Genomic DNA, 11,095 nt, shown 5'->3' with positions numbered 1-11,095 from the left:
AGCCACTGATTGGAACAGCGACACCCTCCAGAAGCGTGAGCTTACAGTGTCTGTGTCTGCAAGCTCCTCACCCCTCAAGGCTCCGTGCTTAGGGCATGTCACCTGCTCTGGGAAGCCGCCACCTCCTCACCTGGGTCCACAGCCTGGTCCTTGCTATCTGTTGTGAGCACATCTGTCTGTCTCTCTCTATGGCTAAACCACACTCCCTAAAGACACCTCCTCATGCCTTCTCAGTATCCAGCCAGCATCTGGTGCATAAAGGGGAGAGAAAGTTCTGGGCTGTTTTTTCCTTTTAAAGAGGGAAAGACTAGTCCCCGCGAGCCCTGGTTAGGACTCAGTCTGACCAGCAGAGGGAGCAAGAGTCATTGCAAACACAGATTGTTATGGGGCGGGGGCAGTGGCCGTGGAGGCTTCCACACGAGCAAGATTTCCTGGAAACACTTTAAGCAAGTAACACATTTATAATAGCTATTTTTCTGTCATATTCTTCCTCTTTGCCTATTCCTTGCAGGATTTGTCATTTGGCAGCTGCAAAGGCCTGCAAAGGCTCAGGGCTTGGGAAACTCCCAGAAAGTCAAGGCTGTGGTCCCCTTGTCCGATCCACAGTTCAACAGCTGGAGAGGATTTAGTTGGAACTGAGAGGAGATGGGAAAGGATGGACCCTGGAGGAAGCACTCACACCCTTGATGGCCTTTGACCCTCCAGGGCCAGCAGCCAGGTCCCTGGGCTCTCAGCAGCTGGGGTTCTCCAGAGGAATTGACCCTTAGAATCCATTAGGGCTGCCACTGAAGGGAGTGAGCATACTGTCATCAGAAGTATGCAAGGAGCTGGAAAGAGGGGATGAACGATCCCTGCTCTAAAGACTAATGTGGGATTATACGAGATGATCCAGCCCAGTGTCCAGGTATATTTTGTATCACGAAGAGTTTAGATTGTTGAGAATTCCAACATGGGACTAGGAAATAAACTTGGCCCCAATACTGCAAAACCAGTGGGTGCTTTCATGTAAAATATACAAAAAAATTTTTTTTAGGTAAGGTAACACTTCTGATACAAATGCACACATATTTTGTGCAATCAGAGGAATTGAATCTAGACTAGGAATTGGCAACTAAGCCCCCACTGCTTGTTTTTGTACAGCCTATGAACTGAGAATGGTTTTACATTTTGAAATGGTTGAAACAAAGATGGGAATAATATTTGTGACGTAGCATTTCGTGAAAATTACATGAAATTCCAGTTTTAGAATGCATAGACTATGATCAGCACACAGCCACATTCATTCACTTATATGTTATCTGTGGCAGCGTTCACACTGAAAGACAGCGTGGAGTCACTGCAACTATGTGGCCACTCTATGGCCCTTTACAGAAAAGGTTTTTCGACCCCTGATCTAGGCTGTTAAACTGGCAAGGAGAAGTATTCTTCCCGTCCACATCCTCCTGTTTTTTTTCATTTTGGGAAACTGAAGCTTAGACAGGGAATGGCCTTACATCGTGGGGTCCCTTGATGCCCCGCAGGGCATTTGAGCATTTGCGAGCAGGACCTCTGTGCCCATTCCTGCAAGATGTGCAGGAAGTACAGGTGTGTATTGGGGGGGTTGAGCAGGAAAGCCCAGTGTTTGTGAGCTGGGTACCAAGTTCCTGGACCCTTTTTCTCACTCAGACCAGCAGGAGGAGGAGGACTGGACTGGAACCCAGGGACCAGGGGCTGGGCTTGGCCTGGTGTCAAAGGAGTGAGGTGACTGTGGCCTCTCTCTGTCCCCTGTAGAGCGCCTTCCCACCCGCCTCCATCCTCAGGACTTTTGCACTGGGGGGACATATGCAAGTATAAGTCCCTCTTTAAGAGGCAATGTGATGCGGTTTCCCACCTGCTACTGGAAGACACCGTGGAGGAGATGTGCCCCCCTCACCTAGGGTTTTTGCCTCACCCAGCCGGGTCCCCCAGGCTGCCGAGCTGTGGGGAGGAGACCCTGGCTCAGGTACACAGCCTACAAAAGCTTTCAAGCCTCTGCCTCCAGTTCCTGGGGGTCCCCGGGTGAGTACAAGGCCGCTCCCCTTGTTACTGGGAGGACAGACTGGGGCTTGGGTGCCCTTTGGACTAAAGAAAACAGGGAAAAGGAGAGAGCGTGGAGCAGCAGGGAAAGAGGGGGAGCGCAACAGAGGGAAGGAGAAGCAGGCAGAGGAGGGTGAGTTAAAAGTAAAAGAAGAAAGAAGGTAAACGGAAGGATGCAGGGAAGAGAGAAAGGAGTGCAAAGAAGGAAGGGAAAGAAAACAGAAAAGCAAAGCACAAGGCGTTTTCAAGAGCCTCGCTCGGCTAGCTGGAGGCACCGGCCTCCGTCGTGGGGCCTCCTTTTCTGCCGCGTCGCCGAGGCCAGTCCCGCGGCTTCAGGAGAGCCAGTGACCCGGCTGCGCGGGCGGGCGGGCGGGCGACCCGGCACTTGCCGGGATGGGGCGGCCAGCACTGGCCCTCACTCTCTCCGAAGGCCAGATCGGCTCCAAGCCCAGGCTGGGATCCCCGACTGGCGCCCCGGCGGGAGTCAGAACCCGTCAGGCGCCCTTGGCTCAGGGCACCTTTTGGAGGGCCAGCGACCACCACCGGGAGAAGCCCGCGGCAGTGCCCCAGGTGGTCCACACGCGGCCTCTCCATCCACGCGGGGCGTCCGGGGCCGAGGCACCCGCGGCCACTACTTCCTGGCCACGGGTGTGGCCGCTGGCGCAGCTAGTTCTCACGACTCCCCTGGGAAGCAAGGTGGCTGCCAGAGCCCCCCGGGCCAGGCTGAGGGGTGGGCATGAAACGCAACCCAAACCTGCCCAGGAAGCCCGAGGAGGGAGGTGTTTCTGAAAGTCTGGGGTCTGCAGTGTGACCAGCAGAATTACCTTGGGTTCCCGGGAGGGCATCAAGAACCCGATTCTCGCTGGGTCAAGGCAGTTACTCTCTATGGATCTAAGGTTTTAAAGCTTACATTTGCAAAGAAAATCGCCCGCGCGCGCGCGCGCGCGCGCACACACACACACACACACACACACACACACACTAGCTGCAAAACAAAAATAAAGCAACTATTTCCAAAGGAACAAATTTGTAAATTACTTGGAGAGGGAGAATTTGAAGGGGAGAGGGAGGGATGTGTCTCAAGGCGCAGTCTCAAAACGCGCTTTGAACCCGGAGTTCACAGGTGTTTGAAATGATACAAAACGAAAAGTCCACACAAGACTTCAAAAAGTTCATAAAGGAAGGTGGCAGAGAGACCCACTTCTCCAACGAGAAAGTGGCTGTGCAGTCACCAGGAGAGCTGACCTGCAAGACTGAAGACCGGGTAATTTTATAACCTCGAGATTTTCTGTTTTGAAGGCAAGATAGATGTCGCCAGTCTTAGTTCCAGACACTATGAGCAAGAACCGGGGCATGGGCCTCCGGCCAGACAATGCGTTCCTGGTAGGGTGCAGGTGGTCTCCTCCTGGCATTGCCCACCAAGACCAAGCCAGCGCGCCCGCCTGAGAGCCACTGCCACCAGTGCCAGCCTGCCCTGGGCCGGGGACAATCAAAAGCAACCACTCACAGAAAGAAGCGAGTGGAGGATGACCTTCTCGGTGCTGACAGACCTATGCTCGGCACAGGGCGTGGGGCACAGGGCCACAAGGAGGGGACCAGAGACCACGAAGCCCATCGGGGCTCAAGTTCTGGTCTGGTGAGGGGTGGGGGGGTGGAGGGTGGGGAGGGAGATGTGGGACTTCCCTGAGGCTGGGCCGTTGCTCCTGGAGGTGAGCTGACAAGTCCAGAAGAAACCGCCCCTTGGTTCTTGTCCCCTACTCTGTGTTTCCGAGCAGGATGCAAACCCGCGACAACTAGGGGACTAACAGAAAAGGGCCGCGCGGTTGGGTGGGGGCTGGAGGGGCAGCTGGGCCCAGAACACCCCAGGTATTGCAGATGCTGACCGCCGACATTGTCCAGGCCTGCTCATACCCAGACTCAGCATCCCCATCTGTACAATGGTTCGGGACCCCTTCGCCGATCGGCTCCGGGAACGAACACGGGAGGCGCCAGGGGAGGAGGAGGGCTCGGCTGGATCAGGGGGAGATCTGGGACCTACATGCCTGGGCTGAGGGGGTTCGGTTAAGGAGGGAGGTAACCCTCTCCCCAGGGTTGCCCTCCAACGCGGCTGTGGGGTCCGAGGAGCGGAGCGGAGGTGGGGAGGGGGGCCCACCCGGCGTCGGGGCGGCGCCGAGACCCCCCTGCCGCCCGAAGCCCCTCGCCGCCCGGCTGCCGGTGAGGGAGGCTGGCCGCGGGCGCTGAGGTCACCTTTTCCACTGCGCCCGCCGCGAGCGGACGGTTTCCGGGATTTTCGCGGCAGCGGCGGCGGCGGCGGCGGGAGGCCCGGGCTGGGTCTCAGGAGTCGGCCCCGCGGCTGCGCCCCTGGGGTCGGGGCGGCGGAGGAGCCCGGGAGGCGCCTCCGCCCAGGGGGCCTCCCTTCCCTGGGCCTCTGTTCCCGATCGGGAGGGGGGAACCCCACTCTCCGGGAATCCTTTGCGGGCCAGCAACGCTGCGGTTCCCGAGCTGAGGAGGCCTTGAGGCTGCAGTTGGTGCGCATGTTTTCGCCTAAAACGGGTTTATCTGCAGGTCTGCTTCGGGATCACGCCAGCCGCAAACCACTCGGGAGCGGGGAGATCAGAGGCCTAGCCACCGAGGGGAGGGCCTGGAGAAGTGACAGGGGCCCCGGGGTCTCTCAGCCCTTCGGGCCAGCCAAGGTTTCCAATGCTCCGGCACACAGGGCATTCCTCAAAAGAGCCCTGGGGCCTCATTCTCAGCGGCTGCCATCGCTCGGACCTCAGCCGAGGCTGAGGCTGGGAAGGAGCCCAGGGAGCTGGGAGGGAGCACCCTGCCACCTCACCACCCGTGAAACGCGGTGGGGGCTGGACGGCACTGGTCTTCTCCCCCGCCCCCCGAATCTAAAGGTGGGGCCTCGATCCTGAAAAAAGCTCTCAACCCCTAAACCTGACCCAGGACTGGGGGCCAAATGGGTTTGGTGAGCGCTGATCTCACCCTTGAGCGTGATCCTCAAGTCCTTTGATCTAGGTCCTGAGCTCCCATCTGGAGAACCTGAGACTCTCAGGGAGGCAATTGCCTAGAGTAGGGATGGTTCGAAGTCAAGTGGCTTCAGTCAGGGACCCAAATAGGAGCTGAAGGGATGGAGTGGGGGTGGCTGGGTCTAACCCTCACAGACTGCCCCTAGGCTGGGTTCTTGTGAAGAGGAGGAGGAGTGGGGTGGGGGGGAGGAGGCCGGTGGGCCCTACTTGGTGAAGGGAGGTGAGAGAAAATGGGCCCCATTAGAGAACAAACCCTGCTTACTGTGGTCCCCGGGCCACTTACTGTGGTCCCTGGGCCACTTAATTTTCTCTTGCTGGGCCTCAGATTCACCATCTGAGGAAGTAGGTGGTTGGATTGGGTGACACCCAAAATTCCATCTAGGGAGGGGTTCTCTTTGCCTATAAGTGGGGAGGGGTCCCAGCTGGACAGCTCAGGGCTCCAGGAGACACTGGCTTTTCTCTCTTTGGCTGGTGGCTGCTGGGCCAACCAGGTGGCACAGCCCATCTCCTGCCTCTCCTTAGCTCACTGGGAGAGAGGCCTGCCTTGTGTGGGACACCACCACTCTTAGTGGGTCCCACTCTGTCCCCTTCTGAGGAGCCATATGACTCACAAGATCACCCACAGATGGAGCACCTAGAGGCCACCTTTCAGCCCTGATGGTGGCTAGGAGGCTCAGGAAGGGGCAACCATGCCTGAAGTCACTCAACAGCTAGGGAGAGAGGCTCTAAGAGCCTCTGGTAAGACATTCTCTTTGTCCCTATGGACAAAGTCTTGGCTATCTCCTAGTCTACACGGGGTCTGGGGCAGGTGCCACGGTCTCACCACAAGCAGCTGGGGAAGCTGCATCATCTTGAGGCAGGGCAGGGTCATGGGTATGTTAGCCCTGTTTCCCAGAGGTGACAATCAAGGCCCCATGCAGAGCTCACATGGGAAGGAGTAGCCCAGAACTCCCAATGAAGGACTCCAAGGGGCAAGAGGAGAGGAGCAGGCACTCTCCCCAGTCTCCCCAGGGTAGGGGTGCCCTATCCACCGCCACTGATACCCCACCCTCCTTGCTTGGACAAACTATTACACCTCTCCCTGACAGAGCCTGTGGGGCCCACGGGGACAGGACCCCCATTAAGTCCTCACAGCTTCCCTGGAGCCAAGTGTCAGCATCTTCTCAGGACAAATCAGGAGGCTGAGGTCTAGAATGGGGCAGTGGCTTGCCTTGAGTGGCAGGGTCAAAGAGATAAACTCAGTGGAGAGTTGAGCTTTGAGATTCTTCACCCAACGACTTGGACTTGGACTTCCTCAGTGATGAAAAGAAGGAGCTAGCAAAGTCTCTGGCCTTCCTCAATTACTTTGGGGACTTTAAGGCTCAGAGAGGAGGAAGGTCACACCAGAGTTCATCCCCAGAATCCCAGGGCACCCTGTGGCCCCTCACTCAGCTCCATCCAGTACTGGTTTTCTCTAATGCTCCAGAACTGGGAGAAGGCAAAGCTGCAGCCTTTCCTTATACTAGCATCCATCTCTTCCTCTAACTAGGCGAACACCCCACAGCATCCAGGGTTGTGTGGATGTGTTCACATATCACTTGGCAATTTAAGCCAATTCTGGCTGGAGAACATTTGCCTCTCAGGGCAGTTCAGAAGAAATGAGGCCGTGCCTGGTAAACTGAGGCTGGAGTGCACAGGTGCGGCCACTGCTCTGCGAATTGCACCCAGGCGCCGCTGCACTTCTGCCTGGCGGGCCGCCCTGCATCGTGGCCCGGAGGCTGCGCACCGCTACCCCTTTCCCGGCCGAGTTTCGCGGCCTCTGCCTCTCCTCCTCCCATTCTCCCCTTCCCAGGCCGCTCGCCTTGCTAGCTGTCCCATCTCTTTCTTTACTGCCCCTCTCTCGGTCCTGTGAGCCTCTGTGCTCTCCGGCACGTCACGGCCCGCTGGCTCCCGCGCCTCTGTCGGTCGCTCTCTGCGCACGTCTCGGCGTCCCTGGCATCCTCACGTCACTGTCTCGCATCTTGTGTGGCCCTCGCTGTCTCGCTCTAGACCCTCTCTCACCTCTCTCTGGATCCCTCAGCTCCCATCCCTGGGGGTCTTGTCTCCCGCGCTCCTCGGCTCGATCCTTCTTGGGCGTGTGCTCCGCTGGGTCTCCCTCGGTCTCGGTCGGTCGGCCCCTCTCCCGGCCCCCTCCCTCCTGCCACCCTTCCATCTCTGGCCCTCCCTCGGGCTCGGCCTGGGGGGTGGGGGGCGGCGACGCGGGGCGGGGCGGCCGGGCGGGGCGGGGCGGGGCCGTGACGCGGGGCCGGCGGGGCTAGAGGCGCGGCAGAGTGGGGCGGGGGCGCAGTCCCGGGTCCGACCGGCCGAGCCCCGCGCGCCCCGCCCGCGCCCTGCGCCTCCGCCCGGCCGGCTGGCGGGGGAGGGGGCATGAGCCGGCGCCCGCGCGCCGCCCGGAGCTGCGGGCCGGCCTAGACCCCCGCGCGGGCCCCGCGCCCCAGCCGCTGCCGCCGCCGAGCCCCGGGGCGCCGCGATGCAGCGGCCGGGGGAGCCGGGCGCAGCGCGCTTCGGGCCGCCCGAGGGCTGTGCCGACCACCGGCCACACCGCTACCGCAGCTTCATGATCGAGGAAATCCTCACTGAGCCTCCGGGGCCCAAGGGCGCCGCTCCTGCCGCCGCCGCCGCCGCCGCGGGCGAGCTGCTCAAGTTCGGCGTGCAGGCGCTGCTGGCGGCGCGGCCCTTCCACAGCCACCTGGGTACGTGCGGGGCCGGGGGCCGCGGGGCGCTGGACGGGCTCGGCGGGAGGAGGCGAGCCGCAGCGTCTCCAAAACGCAGCTTCTGGCGCGCAGGCCCGGGGCCGGTCCCTCGGCGCGCTCCCGGCCGGGAAGCAGAGGGGGCAGGCGCCCGGCCGCGCAGAAACAAGGCCTCGTGCCCGTGGGCCAGGCCGGCCGGGAGGGCGTTCGCTCTCTCCTTCACTGAGACCCTGCGGCTTCCAGTCCCGAGGAGTCCAGGCCCGGGGCCCCGAGCCCGCATCCCCATCGCGGGCGCTGGACCAGACTGCTAATGTCAGACTTCGGGTCAAAGCGACCTCAGGCCGCGGGCGCCTGGGCCTTCGCCGCAGAGGGCTGGCTGGGAGTGGCCGCGGCTGCCCAAGCCGGGGAAGCCGGACCTTTGGGAAGGAGGCCCGTGTCTCCGAGTGCTGTGCTGGGGACTGACGCTGGCCCGGGCCAGCCCGGAGCCTCCCAGAGCCCAGGGTCTTAGGCTGGCAACGAACTGCCCTGTGCTGTAGCGCCGATCCCCTTGGGCCTTGCCTGGGGACAAGAGGCCTGGTTGTGAGCTGCTGCCCGACTAGCCCTTCCGCGCCAGGTCAGCTGTGCCGTGGCAGAGCTTGAGCCGGCAGCTCAGGCTTTTTCTGCCCCTTTTGATTCTCTTCTTTGCTGACCCGCCGTGCCCTCTTCACTGCACCCCTTCTTCTGGATTTCCCTGTCTCTTTTACAACCGTCAGTCGGCATCTCTCAGTAGGGTGGGTCTGTTCTTCCTCTCCCACCTTTCCCCAAGGATCCCTTCTTCCCTCTGGGCCCTCTCCTCATCTTGACTCTCGCATCTTACCCAGGCCCTCCCGGACTGCAGCGGGGTTAGCACCCACCCCGTAGTGAGATGACTATCCGGGCAGGGAGGCCTGCTGTGTTCTAGCTAGCCCAGCAAGCTGACTCCCTCCACATCCCATGACCGTCCAGCCAGTGCTCCGCCTGTCTAGGGGGCAGCAGGACCAGTTTGTTCGTTTTAAGTCCAGTTTCCGCTGCCTTTTGCCTCCAGCTGCAGTGTTAATTCGTTTGAAGCGGGCAAAAAAATATCATTTAGGACTAGTGAAAATGAAAACGTTTTCGTGGGGGAAACGTAGAAACAGAGAAAACAGGAGGAACAAATTTCTCAATTCTTGGGGTGCTTTGTAATCTCTGGGAAACACCCACCTTCACCCCTGCTGACAACCGGCTGCCTGCCCCCTGGGGAGGCTGTTGTGCCCTGCACAGAAGAGCACATGCTCTTTCTCTTTATTTATTATTTTTTTTTCTGAACGCAGCAAAGCCGATTTAGTTGGGGCAAACGCTCGTCTTCCTAACGCTGTCTTTCTTTCTTTCTTTTTCTTGGTTTCCCTTTTCCGTGAAACATACTCTGTGCGTTTGGGAGCTGCGACCTTGTTCATTGAGAATTCTTTAATCTCAGAGGCGGCTGGTGCCTGGGGAATGCCAGGCATAGTCCGGGTTGGGGAGGTCCCCCTCCCAGACTCTGGGGACCCTGGCGTCGAAAAGGGTCAGCCTAGGTGCCTGGAACAAATCTTTCACTTATCGGCCAGCGCGAAGTTTTTGTGCTGGGTGGCACTGGCCGGGGCGCATGGTGCGAGGATCTCCAGGAGTAGGAGCACGGCCCGAGCTCACCCGGCTCCCCACTCTCTCCCCGCAGCCGTGTTGAAAGCCGAGCAGGCGGCAGTGTTTAAGTTCCCGCTGGCGCCGCTGGGCTGCTCCGGGCTGGGCTCGGCGCTGCTTGCCGCGGGGCCTGGGCTGCCCGGCGCTGCGGGCACACCGCACCTGCCGCTCGAGCTGCAGCTCCGCGGGAAGCTGGAGGCACCAGGCGCAGGGGAGCCGGGCACTAAGGCCAAGAAGGGGCGTCGGAGCCGCACCGTGTTCACCGAGTTGCAGCTGATGGGCCTAGAGAAACGCTTCGAGAAGCAGAAGTACCTCTCCACGCCCGACAGGTAGCACGGGGCCAGGCTGAGCCCAGCGGGTGGTGGGAAGGGTGCTGCTTGCCCTGATGAGGGTGCATCCCGCTCTTTCCAGAATAGATCTCGCCGAGTCCCTGGGTCTGAGCCAGTTGCAGGTGAAGACTTGGTACCAGAATCGAAGGATGAAGTGGAAGAAAATAGTGAGTGTGCCCGTGGCTTTCCGCGCCCTCTGTTTGCCGCCATGCTTCTGTAGCCTTCAAGAGCTGCTCTCCTCTCCACCGTGGAGACCTCTGCCCAACCGTCCCGGTTTCCTCGGTGCCTGGTGCCCAGAGGGACCCTCTCTGTTCTCTGTCCCTCTGGGTGTCCTAGCCCAGTCCGCATTTCTTCGTGCTCCCAGAACCCCTAGGACTCCAGGAAGCCTCGAACCCCTCTGCTGAACCCTCTTGTCGCTTTCATGCCCAGGAGAGCTCAAATGGTCGCCATTTCCCCGGGGCCGGGAGCGGCCTCAAATGGCCTCGTTGGGCTCTTCAAGGCCCCTGCCTGGGCACAGGGTGCGGGGTTCCCCGGCCCTGCCCCAGCTCACTGCGGTGCCGCTGGTCTCCTGCGCAGGTGCTGCAGGGCGGCGGCCTGGAGTCTCCCACCAAGCCCAAAGGGAGGCCAAAGAAGAACTCCATCCCCACGAGCGAGCAGCTCACGGAGCAGGAGCGCGCCAAGGAGGCAGAGAAGCCGGCAGAGGCGCCGGGCGAGGCGGGCGATAGGAGCCAGGAGGACTGAGCGCGGCAGAGGGTGCGGGCCCAGGAACACCCGGCGCAACCCGCCGGAAGCCGCGAGTCGCCCTTCCGAGTCCACGACGTTTGCTTTCTAAACTTATCACCTTGAATGCGGACAGCTAGGGGCCAGACAAGGAAGGACAAACCCTGAAGCGAAACCCAGGCCCCAGCGCGCTCGCGGGCCCTCGCCGGGAGACTCACACCCCGCGCAGCGGGAGGCCGCCTCCGCCCGGAGCTCCGCGGCGCCAGGCGCCCCGTGCGCACTCACGCCCCGCTTCCCTCCTGCACCCCCACTCGCCTCCGGCCGGCCCTCTGGGCCGGGACGTCTCCAGGCACACGCCCGCTTCCGCTCGTCGGGGACCCCCTCGGCCCGGCGCAGGCCACCTCGGCCGGAGATGGTGTCCGGACAACCTGGCGGCTCGGCCCTGAGGCCCGGTCCCCGACGTCGCTGGGGCCCCTACCCCTCTCTTACGAAGACGGTGATTTTTTTTCCAATAAAATATTTTATGACACAGCGGGCCTTGATGAGGGGGTTTCTGAAT

The 11,095-nt window shown here is 60.8% G+C and overlaps 1 protein-coding gene across 1 annotated transcript; it reads left to right on the top strand.

Moving 5' to 3' along the window:
- Positions 1-7,596: 7,596 nt before the first annotated feature.
- Positions 7,597-10,838, top strand: BARX1 (BARX homeobox 1). Its single transcript, XM_072958951.1, has 4 exons — positions 7,597-7,819; positions 9,525-9,816; positions 9,899-9,983; positions 10,393-10,838. The coding sequence occupies exons 1-4, from the start codon at positions 7,597-7,599 to the stop codon at positions 10,555-10,557; spliced, it is 765 nt and encodes a 254-aa protein (XP_072815052.1). The 3' UTR covers positions 10,558-10,838.
- The last annotated feature ends 257 nt before the right edge of the window (positions 10,839-11,095 follow it).

This window comes from Vicugna pacos, chromosome 4 (genome assembly GCF_048564905.1).
Source record: "Vicugna pacos chromosome 4, VicPac4, whole genome shotgun sequence".
NCBI classification, from domain to species: Eukaryota; Metazoa; Chordata; class Mammalia; order Artiodactyla; family Camelidae; genus Vicugna; species Vicugna pacos.
This window is presented reverse-complemented; position numbering and strand designations above follow the sequence as displayed.

Coding starts and splice junctions, on each gene's coding strand:
- BARX1 (XM_072958951.1), top strand. CDS start 7,597: ATGCAGCGGCCGGGGGAGCCGGGCGCAGCGCGCTTCGGGCCGCCCGAG. Junction 7,820..9,524: donor GCCCTTCCACAGCCACCTGG/GTACGTGCGGGG, acceptor CTCTCCCCGCAG/CCGTGTTGAAAGCCGAGCAG. Junction 9,984..10,392: donor GGATGAAGTGGAAGAAAATA/GTGAGTGTGCCC, acceptor TCTCCTGCGCAG/GTGCTGCAGGGCGGCGGCCT.